Genomic DNA, 24579 nt, shown 5'->3' on the forward strand with positions numbered 1-24579 from the left:
TTCTTATTGATATAACTTATGTGTGCCTTCCACGTCAATCGATTGTCAAACATAACGCCAAGATATTAATACTCAGTCAATTATGTCACATGTGCAATCAGTATTATGAGTGAAGTCGTTGCATACATGGAGCTTAGTATTATTAATTGGAGCGTCACTAAATTCACGTAATAATAAAGGCATAAATTTTGTTTTAAACAACGTTCAACGGTAACAAAATTTTTATAAAATCATATTTTCTATTCTTAACATATCTTAAGCTGCTTTTATGAAACATTATCTCACATTTTCACTTGGAATAAAATTGCTGTGTAATCAGCAAAAAGATAAGGGCTACCGGAAATGTTAATTTTTGAAATATTATTCATACAGATTAAAGGTAATAATGGTCCAAGAGTACTTTCCTGGATTACACCGTACTTCAGGCCACTATTAACTCCATTATGTATATTTAGAACCAATTAAATGATGCCCCACGGACGCCAATCAAATGCAGTTTCTGAAGTAATATTTTTTCTGTCTACAATTTCAAAATCTTTTGCTAGATCTAGAAATATTAATAAACATCAGTTATCTTTGCTTAAAGCCAAATTGACATCCTTTGTTACTGAAAACAGTGCATCGGCCACATTTTTTATATCTCCCGGAACCCGAACTGAACTGGCGATCTGTTGGAATATTTAGTCCTTTCAATATTATCTGTTAGTTGATTTCTTACAATTTCTCTAACACTTAAACACACTAAGCAAGCTAATTGGATGGAAGTTAGATTTTTTGTGTAATATCGTTGATCTTAAACTGTGGAATTACTTTTGCAAACTTGAAAGTAGCGGAAAACTTCCCAGAACGAATGTTCATGATGTGTAGCAGTGGTTTACAAAACAGCTGAAAGTTGTCTTTAAGAAAGGAAGCGGAAATGCAATCGCACCCGGGAGCTGAGCCTCCGCGTAGGCCACTAACACAGTTGTATAAATCTTGTTCCGTGACAGTTCTCATAGTAAAAACAGAGTCCACAGTATAGTCGATATCGTCTACAACAAGTGAACCATTTGAGTCGATTAAGCTAGCCAAGTTAAATCCAACCTGAGAGAAATAGTCATAGAATACAACGGCCACCTGTTTAACTTACATAATACATCGTTGCATATTGTCTGTTTACCTATTAACCCACCCACTACTGTTCTAGAGGAAATCCGTCATTTTTATTAGTCCTTCCAGTCATTTCGTTGACGGCTTGCCAAAAAACTTTAGGGTTATTACAATTATTGCTAATTTTTGTCCTAAAGTAGCTCTTTTTGCAGTCCTTATAAGTCTATCCAGTCTGTTCCTTTACATCAAGAAATAAAGTTTCAACTCAATTTGTCTCTTTCCTGATGGACTGTACTAAGCTTTCTATAATCCAAGGTTTCAGTTTACGTAGTCTCGGTTTGGGATTAGTACGCTAGTGTTGAGATCAACTGTGTCAATAACAAGAGTCCAGTCACACCCGTTTATGTTATGTTGCAATTTATATTTGTCTAAGATATAGTTGGTGACATTTGAATAGTTTGGATTAGGCAGAGGATAATTTATTTCAATGTTAAACAGGATACTATAATGTTTTAAATATTATTCATTATAATAGCAGTTTTAATCTGATTATAGTTATTGTGAATATCGGAAATTTTCTGTTGCATGGCATTCATTGAACGCGGCATTAACCTTCTCATCCATGATATCGAGCTTTGTCTCAAGCGTCTCTGTTAAATTACCTCTCAGTTCATTGATCGCCTTCAGAACATTATTGTCTCTTGAACTGTCCACGTCGCAATTCACTGATGACGCCTCTGTACATCATCCGCGCCGATACGATGTCCTACAGGAAAGTTTTTTCACTGAGATCATTCCACAACGAACATGTCACAGTTGAGACGTATCAGCTATGCCGTTGCTTCCGGCTTATACAAGTGTACCATTAAAGTGTTCGTGCTTGATTATGTCTTGACGGAGTTCTTTGAGAAAAGTACCGTTGAAATTGTTATAAAATTTCAAAATAGTTAACATCTAGTAATTTGTTTAAAACTGATGCAAAACAGCTGATACCTTTCAACTGATAAAATCTTAATTGGTCCCGGCTTGTGCAAGCATATCTATAAAGTGGTTGTGCTCGATACGTTGACAGATTTCGTTGCAAAAGGTATCATTGAAATTTTTATCTAAATTACTAAATAGTTGGAATTTTGTACATATTTTATAACTATACTGGGGTTTATATTACTTGACTAAACATTTTCAACAGGTGGCATTTTGTTAACATTAAATCAAATCACACCATTATTTTTATAAATTTTTCTCTAATGTATTATTACCTATGTGTGAAGTTACAATATGGTGGCTAGCGGCTAAACAAGACAATACTCAACCTATGTGTATATGAAAATGTTTTGTTATTGAATATAGGTATGTTGGATTATTTCAAATTTTTGATAATTACTGAAGTAACGTACTTGTTATCAAATTTTGTCAAGTATATAAAGTAGACATAAAATGCTATATTTAGTGTATTTATTAAAAAATTATATTTAATCGGGTTACAGAAATATTAATATATTGCTATATGTAGATTTCTGTAGATAATCTCATATTTTTGGATAATCACAGAAGTACCTTTCTTCGTACAGACCAATAAGCCTCATATCAATTCCTTTGAAGCTTTTTGAACAAATGTTCTTGAAAGTGTTACAGCTATTGATTACTGAGCTAAATTTGATTCTAGTTCATCAATTTGAATTCAGATATCAACATTCAATAATTGAAGGGGTACAATGAAATCAAGCTCTTGGTAAAGGTACATTCAGTTTTGCAGCATTTATTGATGTAATGATGTACCATGAAAAAACTTTAAATTCTATTCAGTCTAAGAAATTAAATTCAGTCCCTCGATTGGATAGAATTACTTATAGTATGATTAAACACCTTCCAAATACAACTCTGTAAGTGTTTTCATTTAACTAGAAATAAAATAGAAATGCCTTTACAATGGAAAAAATACGTTAACTATTCTGATTAAAAAAAGATGAAAAATCATATAAGCATATATATATTGAATACATCATGCAGTATGAAAGTAATGAACACAATGGTAACGAACAGATTTGAGTATACTGTATAAATAAACTAAGCATTATACTCAATTTGGATTTCGAATGTCAAGGCTGTACAGACTACTACTTACCTTAACCTTAACCGTTTTTAATATTGCCTCGTAGTAGAATGTGGTAATGTGTTTGCTAGGCAACATAGTATTCTTTTACTCTTTAAGACATAGAATTCTTTATTCTTTTAAGACCATACCTTTGCCTAAGTTTAGAATGACGCAAAGGATAACGTCCTGCAATATCCAAACATTCAGGCATTTTCTAAAAAATGAAACATGGAGTAGTGTGTTTAAATCAGGGGACTTCAATGATAGATTTAATGAATTTACAAATCTAATTTCTTATTACTTTGAAGCAACTTTTCCTCTGACAAAGACAAGAATACACCCTCTTAATTCTTCTAAAAAGATCGTCACGAAGAGTCTCGAAATTCTAAGACTCATGGATCAGCTACAGTTTTGGTATTCCTTTATGAAGGACTTAGAATCTTCACATCCCTCCAGATTAGCATACAGAAAATTAAGGCGTTCCTATAAAAGTGCAATAAGGAAGTCTAAGTCGGATCAACTCCTGAGTAGGATCTCTGAATCAGCAAATAAGACAAAAACCATTTGGACTTTCATTAATGACAGCAAGCCTACCAGAAAAAAAATACTGTTTTCCCCACTTTGCTTGATTCTGATAACAATGAAGTTAGGGATCCTGTCAGGGTTGCCAACATGTTTATCAACTTCTTCTCGACTATTGGTCAATACCATGACACCAGTGGAAATATTTCTCATGGCCTAAGCGAGTCAACACAAACTACTACACTACAATCTGTAACCAAGTCGTTGTTCTTGTACCCCACCACAGAGCAAGAAGTATCGCGTGTGATACTTGCTCTAAAACCTAAGCCATCTTGTGGAAGTGATGGACTATCGTCTAAGCTTTTCAGGCAGATCCATGATTTAATTTCTTCCCCACTTGCTTATTTGATTAATTTATTTTTTTCAGTGGGTGAATTTCCTAATTCACAAAAACACGCTATAGTCCTCCCTCTGTACAAGAGAGGAGCGAGGAACGTTTGTAGTAACTTCAGACCTATTTCGCTGGTTACAACCTTTTCTAAGATATTTGAGAGAATATTTCTGGATAGATTGTTGTCTTTTCTGGCGAGAAATGGAGTTCTTTCTGCAAGTCAGTTTGGTTTCATTAAAGGAAAGTCAACCACTGACACAGTTGACTCTGTTATTTCATTTTTGACACAGGCTCTGGACTCGGGCAATTCAGCTATGGGATTGTTTTTCGACTTGACCAAGGCCTTTGATATGGTTAATCACAAAATTTTGCTAAAAAAACTCCACCTACTTGGCATTAGAGGTGTATCGTACTGTTGGATTTCATCTTACCTACGTGGGAGGACGCAATCAGTTCAGCTTCCTTTTTTGGACAGCTATAGTTGTCAAAGAACAGCCTCGTCAAAACCATGTGAGGTAACAAGAGGAATCCCGCAGAGTTCAGTACTGGGACCAATCCTGTTCCTCTTGTTTGTGAATGACCTCCCAAACTGCATTTCTGGTCCCAATGCCAAAATTTGTCTTTTTGCAGACGATACGTCCCTCACAGTGAAAGCCCCAAACCACTTGGACCTCATGACTCTGGCTTCTGAAGAAACACAAAAAATATCCCTGTGGTTTCAGCATAACGAGCTCATAGTAAATAACGAGAAAACTCAAATGATCAATTTTTCTATCAGAAGTTCTCAGGATTTGGAGCAAATTACATTCCGTTTGGGGGATGAAGAGATTTCATCTGGTAAGTCGCTAAAGTTTCTAGGCGTTCAGATTGACAATAAATTAAGCTTCCACGATCATATTGAGCTCGTCTGTAGGAAACTAAGCTCGGAGATTTTTGTTATAAGAAACCTATCAAAGTTTGCTGATACCAGAGTGACCTTGGCTGCTTACTATGGGCTTATCTACCCCTTTCTCACATATGCTGTAGTCATTTGGGGATGTGAAAGTGTACGTACAAAATTCGTTTTTAAACTCCAGAAAAGGGCGTTGAGAGCGGTTTTTGGGAAACCGTGTAGAACTTCTTGTAGGTCGCTTTTTAGAGACGCAAAAGTTCTAACATTCCCATCGATTTATATCTTGTACTGCGTGACATTTGTTCACAAAAACCTCCACCTTTTCAAATCTCAAAATTCCCAACATCGTCACAATCTACGTCACTCCAATATGATTACCATGCCTGCCCATAGAACAAGTTTTTTTTAAAGACATTTATTAATCAGCGGCATTAAACTATGTAATGCACTCACAGACTCTATGAAAACAAAAACAAGTCCTTCTTTTGAGAGGGAGGTCAAGCGGCATTTGGTACAGCGGGCTTACTACAGTGTCAGGGACTTTGTCGAGTGCTCTGGTCAGACTAGCTTATATTAAGCTTTATGTTAAGACTAGCCACATATGTAAGCTTTAGTTTATTTTATTTTAGCATTGACAAAAACTTTAATGCTATTTTAATTAATCTGACGTTTTTATACTGTATTTAATTTTATTAGGCTATTCTGAAAATCACTTAATGTAATTAATTAACTATTACATATTATTGTTGACGCTATTTTTCAGTGTTATACTGTCTGACAATAAATAATTTCTGATTTCTGATTTACAGTGATCTTAATTAACTTTCATCTTCTTAAACTTCCATAAATCACCCAATATATTACACTAGTATGTTCAAGTTGAACAACACTTTGTTTATCTTACTGTTCATTTGGTAGCGTTACTCATTTCTTATTTCCCTTAGATATACATGAACATATTAGTACCATTTTACAGTATAAAGGCACAAGTAATATATTTAAACCAAAATTTACTTTTTTCATAGGTAGGTTAGGGTGAACACTGAGTGGTGTGGCACTAGGTACTTTACAGTTCATCCGTCATGCCACCACAAATAACACGTACCCATTGGAGATTTCGCGCTCAAACAACTCGATCTGCAATGGGTTAAGTTGCACCCTAATACCAGCATTTTTCAGTGGCATTTAAAGGGTTAAACCAGCCTCAATACCTTCCGCCATAAATATTTGACTAATATAGAATAATAGAATAAAAAATATTAATTTAATATCTCAGTCCCAGATTGAATTTTAGCAAATTAGAGCCTGTTAAAAAAACTGCCAATGTATGGCTTTGGTTAAAAAAGTTTAAATATATAATATTGTTGCAGATTTTGGAATGTAAAAATAGAAATACAAGAGGCAACCTTTTAAGCGGGCCACCTCGGGACTGGGAATCAGGCGATATAACGATTTAGTCTGTTAAATCAATGTGCTGTAAAACTATTAATTACAGTTCTAAACAGCAAATTTGATTGAGTTTGACTGAAAAACACTTCGTTATATTACATATGCAGTGTTATAAACATCTGATAATGCCAAGTCCCAATGGAAGTTATAAAAAAACTAAACTGACACACTATACTATGTCCACGTGTATTATAGAGTGCAAATAAAGCATTTCCGCTGGCCATTTCTGGCATAACTTTTTTGTTATTCTTATTCAAAAAAACTGGTTAAATTATGTCACTCCTTCAGCAAGCGTGGCTCAAGAACGTAGTCAGGAAAAATGTTTTTTGGGATGGGGGGTCCAGACAACTAATATTTTCAAGTAGTGGAAAGAGAGTAAGGTCCCATTTTGTCCCTTAAAAAGTTCTTGATCCTTTTTGTTATTGAGAACGATCATTCAGCAGTACACTTCAGTAATACTGAATTATTTAAATAGTAATAATCATTTGTTAAAAAAGTAATTGAAAATTTTTGGGGGCAGTCCGGACCCCTTGGACCCCCTCGCTGACTACGTCCGTGGTGTGGCCGTGACATGACAGGTTGAGAGAGCATTAAGCAACCCCCTACTGTAGCAAGATTATGTTTAGGTCTACCAATATTAATCTCAACCTAAGAATTTCTCATTTTGATTTGGTATTATTTTCAATTTTTTAAATATATACATTATAAAAGTATTAAAATGGTCCAAAAACGAATCATTTTAAATGGAAGTTAAAATACTAGTTTTTGTTATGCCTTGCAGGTTAAAAAAGTAAGTTTTATGAAAATGATCAACAGTATGTATACAGGGTGTATATTATGTCTGGAAACACCCAAATATATCCTTTAATAATTTAAATATAAATTTGAAACCTCTTACAATCGTGATAGAGATTGGGCATCTACTTTTTGGAACAATGTTTTTTGTTATGTCACACCAACGGGGGACGTCCTGCCGAGGGTAATCGTGAATATTCTTAATGGAAGCCTATACCTTGTGATACATAATTTTAAAGGTAATAGCTTACTGAATTGAATGCCACAAATCGCATCTCAAAGGAATTATTCTATCAGAAAATAGAGCATTTTTAGTATTGAAAATTTACTGATGTTCAACAATGTAATTTTAACATGGTTCTTGCCACAAAATGTGTTACACTAATTTTTTAGCATTTTTTAAATGTTCAAATTAAAATAAAATAAACAATTTTATTTTTAAGCTGGTTTCATTAGTACAAATTTAACCAGTTTTTATTACAATGAAATAAAACTTATGAGTCACTTTCTCTGATTACTTATGAATCTGTACTTGGTGTTTTCCAGTCAGCAGGAAGGTTTAAAGAGACAAAGGTCACTAGCCTATGAGAAACATTATTGTGTTATTAATCATCTGGTCTACAGGTTTCAGTTTGTTGAGCATGGAGCTTTCACTAGACAGGTCTAAGCTTGGGAATTACAAATGGACAAAGGTCATATCATTCCTGTCGAGTTAATCAGTGTCTCTGAAGCATTGCTGTCAACAAGTTATCTAATTACAGTAGTTCAGTTTTTTATTTGGCATTTTAATGGAATTGTCTGAAAGAGAACGAATTACTCTGTTGATGATGCGAGGATATGGCGATCGTCAAAGATCTTATCGGGAAGTTTGTAATTTGTTTAATGACACTTTCCCAGAAAGGAATCCCATAAGTGTTTCAACATATCAAAAACTATTGAGCGTTTTGAAATGACAGGGAGTGTACGTAATCGGCTAAAGTCGGGTAGGATACAATCTGCAAACAGATGAAGAACATGCACTAGATGTTTTGCAAACATTTATTGAAGACCCACATACATCGCTCAGAAAAGCTGCACAGCAACATGATATGCACCCTATGTCCTGTGAGTAAGATTTTGAAAATTAATAAATACAAACCATTTAAAGTTCATTTAGTCCAACAGTTTAAGTGAGGATGATTACGACAGAAGAGTTGAGTTTTGTAAACTTGTGATGCGCAAATGTGATGACAATAGAGATTTTCTGACCAACATACTATTTTCTGATGAGGCAACTTTTTTCCTAAATGGCAATGTTAACAGGCACAATTGCCGTTACTGGGCTAGTGAAAACCCACATTGGATTACTGAGTCCCATTCACAGCAACCACAAAAACTGAATGTATGGTGTGGAATTTTAGGTAACAAAATTGTTGGACCCTTTTTCATCAATGGAAATTTAAATGCCGAACTTTACTAACAATATGCTCCAAAAATGAAATAATCCCAGCTATTCAAATTGCATCAGGAGAATACTTTGATAATGTATGGTTTCAGCAGGATGGTGCTCCACCCCATTATGGGAGACAGGTAAGAGAGTATTTGGATTTAAGGTTTCCTCATAAATGGATTGGCCGAAGAGGAGAAAATCGAATGGCCTCCAAGATCTCCGGATTTGTCACCAATCGATTATTTCCTATGGGGTCATTTAAAATCCAATGTTTATAGAAGAAAGCCTCATAATTTGGAGACCTAAGAAACAGGATTATAGAGGAGATTGCTTTGATAACTGAAGAAATGTTAGGCAACTCTGTCGAATCATTTTACACAAGATTGGCTCATTGTCAAACCGTAGAAGGAACACAGTTCGAACAATTGCTTTGACACCAAATGCAGGTAAAACGTTTGTTGTAAGACTTTTCTAACAGCATACATTATTTTTTATTTGTAATAAGAAATCAATAACATAAGTATTTCCATAATTGTACTGTAATAAAAACTGGCAAATTTGTGCTAATAGAACCAGCTTAAAATGAAATTTTTGTTTTATTTAATTGAACATTTTAAAAAATGCTAAAAAATTAGTGTAACACATTTTGTGGCAAGAACCATGTTAAAATTACATTGTTGAACATCAGTTAAATTTTCAATACTAAAAATTGCTCTATTTTCTGATAGAATAATTCCTTTGAGATGCGGTTTGTGGCATTCAATTCAGTAAGCTATTACCTTTAAAATTATGTATCACAAGGTATAGGCTTCCATTAAGAATATTCACGATACCCTCGCAGGACGTCCCCCCGTTGGTGTGACATAACAAAACATTGTTCCAAAAAGTAGATGCCCAATCTCTATCACGATTGTAAGAGGTTTCAAATTTATATTTAAATTATTAAAGGATATATTTGGGTGTTTCCAGACATAATATACACCCTGTATAATGTGAGTATCGCGCAACATACATGATCAAAGGAATGCACAGATTTCAACTAAATTCAACATGCAGATGTTAGTCAACATTCATTTGGATTTTAAAAAGTTTTAGTATAAAAATTGCCACAAATATTTTTATAACATTTTTTCTTAAGAAACACTCAAATATTGTTATTTACTTTCTAACATTTACAACCCATTACTTTTTAAATAATCTACAATACAAACATTAAAATAAAAAATCTAATCTAAATATTCAATTCTCAACATTAATATGTGATACTAGACACTAGTACAAACTTCATCTCGAGAAGATTTGTCATTAAACAATTATTGAATATTAAATTCCAATTCATTGCAATTAAAAACATGTTATAAGACCACCTAAACTGTCTGATTTTCATTAAAATTGTGTTGTGAGTTTTCACTTTAAAATACCCTTAAAACATTTTATTACTAAAATATTTAATGATTTAAAAAATGTATTATGTGAAGATAACGGTTTGATAGAAAATAAAATTATTCTACATCAGTTTGCTCATTATTTATCACATTTTTATCACTTCCAGTCTATAAAATATGCCATAAACTACATTGCCATGGAAATTCTGGATTAAAAGTTATCAAACGTTAAATTATAATAATATTAACACATATTAAGTATAATTAGAATCCATCTGGTTATGCATTCACAATGCTGCCATAACGCTGGAAATATAAAATGTTGGCAAAGCCATTATAACTCCAATCAATACTGCCTTGAAATTCTTTAAGTAAATGGCGTTGCTGAAGAAGCTAGTGTATTCCTAATTATACCATAAAATTGGTGAAACACTTGGCAAAGCTGAGATGTACCCAATAATAATCCGAGGCTAGAAGAGAATAGAGACGTTGCCAAAATTGATTTGCTATACTCCTAGAAATTAATAGGAGTAGAAAATAATTTAGGAAACTCTTTACTTAATGCATAAAGAATGGCTGAAGATTTGAGCTCGCTATTTGGCACCACATATTTTTATTGCCTGTAAAAATGTACCAGAGCACGAATTCACTATGCAGACTTAATAGCTATCCTTCCTCGAGTCATATCTTTGGTGCAAACAAGAAATGATTGGGATAAGAAATTTTTTTTTATTTTTACAAGTTTTTATACACAAATAGAAATAATACATTTCAAGAAAATGCCAACCTAACATCATCAAAATTTGTCTTTTTTAATTTTTTATCACCACAAGCAAAAATGTATACACAGTAAAACAATCATATAATGTAAAGTAAAATCTTGGCAAGTCCTAACTTATTAAGACACAATATGTCAACTATATTTGGTCAGCAAGCAGATTTTAGATTCTAATTCTGCATGGTTAACCATAAAATCATATCCATAATAACAGAGTAAGCCAGAAGTCAATCTTACAAAAACAATGTAATAAATGGGCTACTTAAAAAAATGAGGTTTTGCTGTTCTGTTTGATTGATTTTTATAATGAATTGTTACATCATAATTAAAAATGTTTAGTAACAATCCTCTTGGCATTACTTTAAAAAACTATTTAGTTTTGACAACATACAATTTGGTGTTATTATTTAAGTTGAAAATGATATATCTAAGTAGAAAGTAACAGTGTTGTTCTGCCTACCAGAGCTGTTCAGAAAGTAATTTACATTAGGCGGTTCTGGCGAGGAGTATAAGACCATCTTGATGCTAGAACATCCTCAACAGTACACATTGAGATATGAACAATGTGCTGCTCCTTTGTAAATATACATTTACATTTCATACGAAACGTGCACTGCAGTATACAGTTCTGTAAGTTATAGTATACAGAATTTTGTTTTTGATGAAAAGTCACAAATCAAGTAAAATTTACCCACCACTCTGTGATGTGTAGAAATAGAAAATAATGAAAGAGGCAACAATTTTTTATGCCAATCGCAATGGTTGGCGGTTGTTGAATTGGCAGAGAGAAAATCAATGAAAAATGCTATTTTGTAAAGAAGCACTCACTTCATTTCTGTAAAGCTTCTTCCTTGTAATGAGGAAGCTTTTTATAAGGAGAGGCCGATCCCCTTTTAGTCTTATTCTGCCCATCCTCATCTTATCAAACAGAATAAGGAGGGAAGTCGGTACCGTACAAGGTCAACGCTACTGATCAAAAGTGCAATGGTACCAGACGGAATGTGAACCTGCGCTAACTCTAATTTAGATCTAAAGTTTTAGACTAAGTTGCCTCCCAATAGTTAGCATACCATCAGCTTATAGCGGCCATATTCTAGGTTATCAAAAGTTTTCTATAATAGAGGTGCCAAAGAACTCTTGTCAGAATACTCCATTAGTATAGAACTAACTTTACTCCAGATAATCCTCAAGCCCCATGACAAAGTTGATAATTCATATCTAGGCTATGCCCTAACTGAGAATAAGTGTAAGATAAACACACAGTTGTAGAATGAATAAATATAAGATAATGCCCACAATGGTTTTCAGATACAGGCTAAAATCTCAAATGCCAAACGTCTATAGAGGTAAATGATGATCTTAGTGTTTTTATCTCAAAATGTTAATTACTTTCTGGACAGTCGTAGCACTTTTACCACTGTTTTAAATAGCTTTGAGAAGTGTGACTATGTAATAGATTAGGTACACAATGGAAACTTAAAAATGCACCATAATATCACAACCTTAATAAATTGATTCCTACATCTAAGTTAAAATAAATTCTTAATGTTACAAAAGTTCTGAAACAGCTTAGTGACGTAATGGTTCAACTTATAAAAGTGAAACTCTACATATCAACAAGGTGTGACATCAGATCGCTCATCTCCTAAGGGATGGAAGATGGTGTGAAATCTTAAATATTGGTATAGGTCATGTTATTATCATTTTAAAGGTCTTGATGAAAAAAGGAGAAGTATGATTCATGGGCGTAATGAAGTTAGGACGAATCTGCCAAAAATACTGGCCATGCAATCATTTTAGAGTTGTATACTAGATTTGTACATACGGTTCATAAGTAGACAATAAGTTTGAATTTAGGATAATGAGACCTAGTAGTTATGTGTATAAGCAATACATATACAATAGGATCAGGATATGTATTCAGTGATATTTTTGAGATTTCAAAAATTAATTATTGCTTTTTTCCCAATATCACTTGAGAAAACTCTTATAACATATTACTTCATAACTCATTTTCCTACATTCATGTTTTAGTCTAGCCTCGGTAAACTGTATTTACAGAATAGTAGGCTGGTTTCAGAGTAATTAAAATTGTTAATGGCTGTGATTTTTGTCAGAGTCGACAAGATTTTATTCTCCACAATGCATTTATTATTTCATTTCAGATTTTTCATCAAGACATGACGAGAGTTAGTAATTAATATTTCCTTCCCTGAGGAAAAACAAAGTTACTAATGGCATAAGATTATTTTTGTTATACTAGTAGAGTTTCAATAAGTAAAACTTTAATCACAAAAAAATATTTACATGTTCTGGGACTTTTGAAATACCTGATAAACGATTACCTTAAACCTTGTAATACATTTTCTCTAACGTAAAAACTGTTACATTATTTCAAAATGTATTGCTGTTTTTTAATTTGAATTTTAATAGGCATTGACTTAGAGTATTAAAAGTGTAATTGAGCACTCAAACACATTTTTCAGCCAATCACAAACACACAAATAATAACAAATACAACGACTGTATTCGTGTTTGTCAGATGACTTAAGGCTTGTTCTGCAAGAAACAATCAGTGTAAACAAAACTAGATCACTGGTGAACAGATTAGATTGAGAGCAGAGCACACTTATAATATTTACACTTAGCACTAATCATTACCAGAAATGGTAAGAGGTAAGAAACATAAGAAGCATAGGACTTCAGCTAGAGAAGAAAAACACACATCAATGTTTTCATACATCTCTGTAACTTGCACAGAACATATAATGCCATATCACCCTTTGCCATTATAAGTTCAATAGATCAAATAATTTATTGACTTTACATAATTAGTACGTAATACTGAATTAGAAATTCATTTTTCAAACCACTACTGTATTAATAAATGAAAAAGGTTTGATTTCTTAAAACAATCTGAGAGTTAAAATTAAGCTCATGCCACAGACATATTTCTTCCATACCAAATACAATCATGTATGTTCATTAACTGACCACTAATAAGTCAGCTGTCTTATAAAAAAAAAACATTTTAACTCCATAGAATATATACTTTGTACATAGAAAAAATGCTTTAGCATCGAGTGACTGACTCTCTTGGCTTCATTTGGGTGAGAATTCTTGATTATCCAAGATCACGATAGTGTTGGTCAATAGCTTGTCTGGGAGCCAATTTGACCAACTGATTTGTATTGTTGTAAAAGAACCTGGTGTTTATAAAATCAACAGAACAATTTTTCAAACAACTCAAAAAATTGTCAGTCAGTAGTTTGGTCAGAGTCCAAATGGAAAGGTTATCAAAGAGAGTTAAGAATATCAAAGGATAAGGAATAAAAAACAGGGTATCTCCTTCTACAATGAAAATTGGATTTTGGCCAGACTAAGAAATAGTTTACTAATACTCCACTTCAGTTGTATATTCCGCTAGTCATTTTGTGTAACGTATGGTAGTGTTAACATGTCTTCTCTATATGCAAAGTATAAATTCTCTGATAAGTGCACACGAAATAATCTAATCAAATTGATTGACTCTATAGCAAAGCATTAGTCAAAGTTCATTTATTAGTAAATGGTCATTACGATTTATATAAATTAATTTGTTTTGAATATCTAAATACTTTTGATTTATATTGAGAAATATTTATGAAATAGTTTATTACTACCAGTTAAATATAGGTGTTTTTGTAGAAATTAATATTATATACAAAATAAATTATTATTTTATATTGATATACTTTAATACTGATTGAAGAATTGTTAATAATGTATAAAATATTAATAAACAGTACAGAATACAAAAATATGGTGCATTAAATTAAATGATGTTTTAGAGGGTATAGGCTAATCTACGTTGAAAATGGAAACACTGATGTTACAAAATGTGTTTGTCACTCTAGCCTCAGTAAAAGGGCGGAACATTCAATACAAAGGTCCTAAACATACTACAAGAAGCTGTGGCCAATTCAATTTAAACTACATTGGGGCCAAAAATATTCTAATGGTAAACGTAAAACACAATGGTTTTAGATTAAGGGGGCAACTTACCCAAAAAATTGATTTTTATAAAAAAAATTTTTATTTTATTTTTTAGTTTCTAACATGTTTGGAAACAATAATCAATTATTGGTTTTGCATTATCATTGCCAAAAGTGTGTTTTTTTTAATAAATTCTATTAGCGTGTAGAGCTGATTTTTTCTCCTCCAGGCGGCCACTATAAGTGACAAGCTTTACATCATATATATATTCATAATATATCATATAACTATTCATTACTAAGTATTTTATTGCTGTCATCAATATATTAGAATGTCATAGTTTCAGAACTAAGATCCCAGCTTTTTTATGTGTGATAATCACTCAGTAGATCAGCTGTTGTCAGTGATCAGCTGTTAGTTCCAGTTACTGTACTCTAACCTCACTTTGTGAATGACATGTGTTTGTTGTGTTTTGTTGAACATTTTAGTGATTTTAGACTATTAGTTTTGATTTAGTCATGAAGCAATCAACTAAAAATCAATATTTTAGAAACAAAATTAGTAAGAAAAACAAAGCTGCATTGGCAATAGCGAAGCGTTGGCAAAATGTAAACATTGTTGTGAGTCCACAACCTGAACCTAACCTTACAAACTCATTTATCACTTACTGAAGGATTGCCTAATATAGATATTGAGGTAAGGCCTAGTACAAGTTCTGGATTTAGCGAAAACCAATCCTGATAACAACAACTATGTTAGCGTAAATGAAACTTCCGGAGAAGAAAATAACATAGGCCTAGACCAAAGTAGGCCTAACTCTAATGATGAAGTTGAGATGGTGTTTTAGCACTAGAATAGATGACATTGATTCAGGCCACTGTGTTATTACAGAATTAGGTCAAAACTTGGAAGATTCTTTTGCAACCGAGTACAAATTAGTTGACATTTCCTGTTTGAATAAACTTGTTTCAAATTTATTGTGTCCTTCATGTTTAGAAACCAGTATCACTATTAGTGCTGCTGGAACTAATGGTTTTTGCTTGTAGACTAAGTCTTGAGTGTAAAAACTGTGATGACATTCGGTTTACTACCCAAAGTTCAAAACTCGTTCCTGAAGACAAAATCATTTGATGTAAATCGTAGAATAGTGAAAGCTTTCATGAGCAATGGTGAAGGATTTTGCTTCACTTGATAAGTTTTGTATGGTTATGAATATGGAAAATATGAGTTCTAAGACTTTTTTATTTCACTCTGGTGAAATTTCCCAGGCAACAGTAACCATTAGTAATGACAGTTTTGCAGAAGGCACGAGTTCGGGTACGGGAAGTACATAGTCAACTGACAGTGACATTGATGATGACTCAATAATTGATATATGTGTAAGTTATGATGGCACATGGCATAAAAGAGGCCATACCTCGAATTATGGGCATTGGTGTTTGTTATAGAAATGCACACTGGATTGGTATTAGATTATTGTGTCCTCCTCCAAATTTTGTCAAAAAATGTACTGTAACAGCAACGAAACTAGGAAAAAATACTCCTGAATTCGACATTTGGTTTCAAGGTCATAAGCCAGACTGCTCTTAAAAACTTTTCTGGCTCTTCAGCAGCAATGGAAACCAAAGCAGCAGAGATATTATGGAAAAAATCATTGGGCTACAAGATGCGATACCGCACTATACTTTCCGATGGCGATTCGGCAGTCTTCAACCATTTACAAGGCTTGAATGTTTACGGTAATGGAATTTCCAATTACCCAAAGAAGAATGTGTTAATCACGTATCAAAGAGACTCGGAACAGGTTTAACGCAATGTTGTCAAAACATGAAAGGCCAAAGGAATTACCCTAGGAGGTAAAGCCTATGGTAGTCTTACAGAAGTAAAAATTGTAAAACTTACAAAGTATTACAAAAACGCTGTGCTTAGAAACCTGGAAAGTATACCAGACATGAAGACTGAAATTCTGGCCACCCTGCATCACTGTGTCTCTACTGATAGTGAGCCCAGGCACACAAAATGCCCTAAAGGACAGGAAAGCTGGTGTTACTACAACCGTGCAATAGCCAAAAGCGAAATTCCGGGTCCACAATGCCTCAAATTTGAATACATCAATATCACCTACGGTATTAAAACATATTTTTCCAGTGTACCAACGCCTAATAACTACGGAACTATTAAAAAGGTGCCAGCAAGGCAAAACCCAAAATGCTAATGAAAGTCTCCATGCTGCTATATGGAAAAAATGCCCTAAAGTTAAAAAACGCTTCTAAAAGATTAGTTGAGTTTGCCGCTGCTGAGGCTATTCTTGAATACAATTTTTGGCAACAAAGCTCAATCCATTATAATGAAAAGCTTCAAAAGTATCTCCAGGTAGTCCTTCAGATAAAATTATGAGATGCAGAGACAAAAGAAGAGTGTTGCAATCAAAGAAAAGACAGAGCTTGAAGTATAAAAAATACCGTCAGCAAGTTTAAATTGAATAAGATGAAAAAGGAAGAAAATAAATTAAAAAAAAGAAGGTGTTACCTATGGGGCTGGACTCTTTTAAGTGTAAAATAAATATATTTACACTAAACACAAAAACAATGATTATGTAAATAGTCTTACTTTTCATATATAATAAACATATGAAGTTTTTTTGCCTTTTTCCCGTAAGTTTGTTTTTTTCCGTGTTTTCCAACACGTTTTACAACGTAACTTCTTTATTTATTGACCTAGAGACCTCATATTTTGTACATATGATCTTCAATATATAGTGCACAAAGTGTAGTATGGGTTCAAGTATATTTTTAAATTATACTCCTAATATAAATTTTTTCCATTTATAGAAAATTATAATTTTTTTGAAAAAAATAAAATAAAATGTCACTTAGCTATTTTGATAACTACTCAAAATTCCATACTACACTTTGTAAGGCTATTTAAGTTAGCTTTAAAACAATATCTAAAAATTTGGAATAGGTGCAATACAAAAGCAGCTATGGTGTAAAAACAAGAATTCTAATTTTCTTGAAAAACCCCCTCCCTTTCCCCTGAAGAGGGTGGGAGGGGGTTAATAATATATTTTCTTTAAAACCCTGTCCTAGGGAGACACTTTAATGAACAAAAAGATTAATTAGTGCAAGAAATAAAAAAACATATGTTTTTGGGTACATTGCCCCCTTAAATGGATTAATAACATATTTATCTCTTTAAACAAGATTACGGGAAGGTGCCTTTAATAAATTGGGTAATGCTTAAACTAATGCAGTACGGTACATGCTTGCCTACTTTAGTGATTCTATTTAAATTAATTTGTGGTAATCATCCCAACACTAAAAGCTAAAGACTCGTAATCTTTACTTAGTGCCTCTATTTCTTTCTTTGAAGAGTTCAATTTTAGGACAGATTCCTTGAAAACACCTTAAGACATTCATTCAAATGTTAAAGCAGACACTCTACAAAGATTACATGTCTTTAGGGTTAAGGAGATCATAATGATTCTCATGACATAAAGGATAAAGTAAATTATGTATACAACTCTTTAGATTGATATTACTTTACATTTTATGAAGTAATCAGACAAAATATACAAAACTGTTTCACCCTGAGTCTATTATTTCACAGGAATTGTTATACAACTTCCCATTTCCTTGTTTTATCTTAAACAGCTCCAGTGCCGCGGTTCATCCATAGAGTAGTTGTTGGAGAATGTTTGTGTAAAATTAACTTCTCAAAACTTGGTCAAAATCAAGATTCGAAACTATTCTAAATTAATTTTTTAGTCGTTTTTTTTTATAATGGCTTAAATATTGTCCATGTTTGCAAGGATCACTCAAATTTAATTTTGTATAATTTTACCTGTCTCAAGGCCATTACAGACAAACTGACTTGTGCTCACAATTAAGATTTTTTGTTTACGATTTATACTCACATGGGAAGGTGACAAGTCACTAATGGCACAAAAAAAATTTTTACAAACTATGATCAGAATTGTATTTGTATAATCAATCATAAATTATTAAATCATTCCCATGCTTAATTTACACGAATTACAAGTAAAGTCAGAAAACTTTACTTTTGTATATTTAATAATCATCCCAATTAAAATAGTCTGAAATTCAAGAAAATTATTGGCCTCCGGTAAAGATAGATTATAAAAAAGTCATACTACCGAAAAAATGTGTAATGGAGTTGGAGACAGCAAACACTACTGTGTCAAATCCTCCCAACGAACAATGCATTGATTAGGAATATACTTTCATATTGACATTCATCATATCATACATTATGGATTCACACAAGAACATTGATATAAATCTAAAGCTGTTCATCCATTAGTTTTGAATAATTTATTATAACACATACAAGTTAGTTCATTCAAAATGTCAAATTAAGAGATTATGTCAAGTTTTAAACTACTTGGATTGACCGGTAAAAAATGTTTCCAGTTGCCTTAACAACATTTCATGGTGGTAATGACTTGAAAATGTTTTTAAAACTCGTTATGCAATGTAATGAATTCATCCATTTAAAAATATTTTTGAAACAAAATTATTTTTCTCCCAAAATTAACTGAACTACAATTACACCTAGATTAATTTTTGTTCTTTTAAAACCAACATGAGTTTTCATATGGTTTCTTGTCTTTTCACCACCCATTTTACACTAACCTTTAAATGTCCACCGTAATGAGACAAACATGATACCAACTGGTATAATGCCAATTGTAAAATTTTAGGCGAGTTCGAAGAATTAACACTTTCTATTTACACCAACATTCTGCAAAATCATACTACTTGTACTTGTATTGAATGGGTTGGCTGACAAGCGCTATCTGGAGGAAGAATAACAGGTCAGAACTGGACATAGAGGGTCTGTAAAATTAATCATTTCATTCAGCACATTCTTCACTGTCTGGGCGACTGGAAAAATTGTACTTCTGTCAGTACTGTACTCTTGAACATTTTGACAACATTGAGTTTAAACCTTTTTTCAGCTGTACTTTCAACAATTAAATTTATAACATCTAACATACAAAACAACATATAGTTAAGTTAGATTATATAACGCACTTTTCTTTCAATCTGCTTGCAAATAAACCAACGGATTTTATAGTCAACTGAAGACTGTGCGTGTTTATACATACACTACAACGCATTAATCATGCTGTTTACATGCTTTTTCTCATTTAAAAATAATGCTTTGTAAGATTACACGTTACAATGAAGCATGACAACAATGAAATTTAAGCCTTATTTACACGTGTCGCATATTTGTTCTACCAATTTTGAGATGTTAAAAATTATGATCATTTTTGAATAAAATATTCGGTATATATTTACTGTATGGCTCTTACCACAGTAACAATATTCTTAGTTTCTTCACATAGGAAAAAGAGTTCAGGCTTTGCGGCGGGCATGTCAGTAACACTTGATGGGCTTCTGGGAGCATCTTAAGTTTTATTGCGTAGCAGTGGCTTTCTTAAGCAGGTATTAAACAGCTTGGCTTTATTACAAAGAAACTGGAGGTTATTTATTGATTTGCTGTTTAAACCAATTGAATCAAGGTCGCAACGAATATGTTGGTTGGTATAGGGACTGACTACAAAATTAGCACAGGATTTAATGAATATAACAAATTGTGAAACCTAATACTTTTGGTACTTAAATTTTTTAAATGTCTGTGGCTTTCCTCGTTTCGCTGGTTTTTATGTTGTTAAAAACTGGCAATCATCAATTCATTTCTTGAATTATTTCACCGTGTTTATTGGAAAGTGAATAAAATTTCTTTTTTTTATCAGAAGTTTCCAATTTTTCTATCAAAACTACATCAAAATTTCATTTGAGTGTCCAAATAGTTATTCAAAAGCTATTTCAACTTCTTGACAAATCTTGATTCAAAATTTTCATCTGGGACTGTTGAAACATTGTATTAATGAATACAACTTCTTCAATTATTCTCAGATGGACAAGGAATTAATACTTTGTATACAATGTCACATTCATGGAAATCTTTATATGTAAAGCTGAAAAGTAAAATAGGCATGGCCATAGACCAATGATTGACTATCTTGATTCATGTGTACATTTAAAATAAAAAAGTTTATCAATTAGACATGTCCAGTTTCTTAGTAGCTCTTGTAGCAATGACATTCAGCTCATGAAGTGCTATATTAAACATATCACCGTTGTGTAGCTTACGAATTTGCAACAGTTAAAGTCCAAATAAAATTATTTTTAGAAAAACAATACTGTATTTTGAGTCTGTATGTTTTGCACGGTTGAAATTTTTCTCCATGACATAAAATCAGTTTTAGTTTTCTTAAAAGAAAAATTGACTTAGAAACTCAATTTAAGATAAAAACTTACATAACAATAAAAAAATACTTACGGTTAAAAATTGGTATTTTTTATTGGTATATAATTTAAGTTTATTTTTACAATGCCTCCAGAATAAATCCATTTACTTTAGCACTACCAATTTCTCATATCTATCTTAATTGTCTCAATATTATTGTTTATTGATGCCTACGCTTCTAGTCCTTATTAGAACATATGTAGATGTCAACGACAATAAATATATTGTATTGTATTAAAAACATTTAATTTCAATGTCAGCTCATCAGTAATTTAAATCATGTATGAGTATATATTATGTATCCTTACTACTTACTCTTACATTAAACATACTTATATTATTATTATATATCCGTTACTGTCGTTGTCCTATGTGTTTACCAAATTGGCTCTTTCCAATCTAATCCAAAATGTCAACCATTCATAAACAAAATACCCTGTCTCGTTACAAAAGAGACAACATAAATATTTATAACATTGTATAACATTTCACAGCATTTAAAAATGGTAACCCAAGGTCTGTATTTTAAAACACAAAATTATACACTAAAACATTTGGATAAAATATTGAAATCATTTACAAGAAGCAAACATACAAACAAACTTAACTTCAGTTTTGTAAAGCTGATTTGTAAAGAGTGATATTAGGGATGACTACTGGTGTATGTGTGTGGGGGGAATTATAACTCCTGGGAGTACGAGGGAGATTACAACTCCTAGGAGTGGGGTAGAGGTTATAACTCCTAGGATTAGGAGAAGAAAGGGGATTACAACTCCTAGGAGTGGGGTAGAGGTTATAACTCCTGGGAATAGGATAAGATAGGAGGATTATAACTCCTAGGAGTGGGACGAGAGGTGGAGGTTTTGACTCCTGGGAATGGGGGCAGGTGGAGGTTATAGCTCCTGGGAATGAGGGGAAGGTGGAGGTTATAACTCCTGGGAATGTGGGGGAGAGGTGGAGGGAGCCTGCTGTATAGCGAGGTCTGCGTTCCTCATCACTCGGTAGTAGAAGTTGACAGCCTGGTGGTAATGTGAGATGGAGACACGTTCGTTGTTGCCGTGGTAACGGGTCAGATCGTCAGGCGTGATGACAGTCGGGATGAAACGGTAGAGGCTACTCGTAAAGTTGAGATACCACCTTGTGTCCGTGTTGGCTATGAACACCCCTTCAACAAATATTATCCAACGTTACACAATTGTCAAAGCATGATAATTTATGGAATAACTGCCTTAATAACCTACTGGGATAGTCAGGTCCTCTTACTTTTAATGCTTTCTTCAGATTCGCGAGTTTTGTTTATTTTTATAATACATGATATTTATTTGCAATTTTATGAAATGAATACCATAAAACTTATGTATATATAGGGTGTCTACTGGTCGACATAATGCAGGTATTCCCATGTTAAATTTGTTGGTGCTTGAATAAACTGGACCAACTACCATCACACTGAAAACATTAACTACTACGAATACTACCACTACTCAGTGATACCTACTGAAATTCAGCTACTGTCCACACTATGAACGATCACTTATTTTTTGATATTTTGAAACATAGCCTACAGCTAAAATGATGAAGATTTTGAATATAGTGTCTTGCAAGGCGATATTAATGTGCTGATGCTGGTTGTTGTGTCCTGAATAATTTGTTCTTTTATTTAAAAGTATATTTTCCATAGACAAACAATGAAGCAGGGTGAATTTTATGAGATAAGGTTCTTTAAAGGCCCTTCAATATATTGACAAAACTCTTAGACCTTATAGTTGATAAATGTTTAAACTGGGATAGTCATATCGAAGTTCTTTGTAAAAACTTTTCTTCTGGACTTTAAGCTTTAAGAAATATTAAATTACGCAAAATTGATACATAAAAACCAGTTTATCATGCTGTTATAGAATCAGACACTTTTTATGGCTTATGTGTGTTTGCATGGCTAAACATCAGCAACAAATTTTATCAGCATATTAATTTTACAAAAAGAACCTATAATTATAAGGACTGTAAGAGTAATCTTGCTCTTGAGGTGGTAAGAGTCTGTTATAAAATAATTAAAGCCCTTGGATATTACGTTTGTGGTTTGTGTGTTTCCCACTTATTTATACATACCAAGTCAAATTTAGACACCTTACCACAAAACAACCTTTGTATGCTAGAATTAAACTTCACAATACTGTCGTGAGAGCAAAATTCAAGATTTGTTTTTTCATCTTTAAACATACAATGTAAGCAATTGACATCGTCATGAAAACTATTAAAAACTAAAATTTAAATTAACTTTCAACTATGTTAGTTTTTCCATAAAAATCACGTGAGTATATATATTTATTATAATATTATGTATAACAATAACAATTAAAAGTCAAGGTAATAAATAATAACAATAGCAAAGAAGAGCTTGACCAGATGTACATCTAAACATGTGTGTTGTAATTTCAGTGTTTTTCTTAGTGATTTTTGCAAACCTGTCTATCAGCCAATGATGAAATTGTTTTCAAGCATTAGTAATTGGCTTGACACATTAATTATTGATATCATTGTAAATAAGAGTTAAACCACTATCTTAAAAATACATACAAAATGTCTTATTTAAAGAGAGAGAACCTTGAGAATGAATATTAGTAAAAAATTATTTAAATTACTAATGATTTTCTGTCAGGTGTTTGGGTTTCTAGATAATTGAGTTTTAGTGGGCCCATACTGCATTCTAGAGTTGTATTTTGAACTCTATAAATGACACATTTATAGAGCTTTGTTAATTCATCCGTGCTGTGATTGGTTATCAGTAGATAGTCTACAGCAGACACAAGTAGTGCGGTTAGAGTTTAGTGAGCAGCAGTCCTCGAATTTGGAGTACATTGAGTGCTTTCAGAACTGTAGAATTGTAATATATAGGGAGCTGACTGAGGCTTCAAAATTTACATTTTGATAACCTTTGAGTAATAAGAGTTCAATCAATATGGTTTGGAAAATCCAGTATAAACATTGAAAAAACACTGCCAATTTAATAACAAAAATCTGCCTAACTAATGAGAGCTGAAGCTTCAAATTTTTAATTTCAATAGCTATTCGGTAAAAAGTGTTCACTCTGAAATGGTTCGAAAAATCAACTGCAAATATTTGTAAAAATCCACAAACCTGTTCAATCATGAAATCACTGGGAGTCGAGACTTAAAATTCAAAACTTTGGTTTAGATTCAACAATCCAACTACGAACATTAGCAAAAAGCAACAAATTTTTGCAATCATAAACTCTTCCTAAGTATTTGGAGTTGATATTTAAAACTTTTCCTTTGGTTATGTCAGGATCATAAAAGCTTCTACAGAGACATTTTGAAAATGTTACATTTTAATAAATTAATTTCCTGGAATAAGCAGAGAACTTTTTTAATTACTAGAACATTTCAGAAAGTACTGACTAGAGTTAAATGATATAG

The 24579-nt window shown here is 32.6% G+C and overlaps 1 protein-coding gene across 1 annotated transcript in view; it reads right to left on the minus strand.

Annotated features, from left to right (window-relative positions):
* Nucleotides 1-21177: 21177 nt before the first annotated feature.
* LOC124368739 (N-fatty-acyl-amino acid synthase/hydrolase PM20D1-like) overlaps nt 21178-24579 on the minus strand; it is a 29993-nt gene continuing 26591 nt past the window's right edge. Inside the window, exon 9 of the mRNA XM_046826071.1 lies at nt 21178-22307. Coding sequence (XP_046682027.1) covers nt 22069-22307 — 239 coding nt within the window. The 3' untranslated portion in view covers nt 21178-22068. The remainder of the gene's footprint in view (nt 22308-24579) is intronic.

Source organism: Homalodisca vitripennis, chromosome X (genome assembly GCF_021130785.1).
Source record: "Homalodisca vitripennis isolate AUS2020 chromosome X, UT_GWSS_2.1, whole genome shotgun sequence".
Taxonomy (NCBI): Eukaryota; Metazoa; Arthropoda; class Insecta; order Hemiptera; family Cicadellidae; genus Homalodisca; species Homalodisca vitripennis.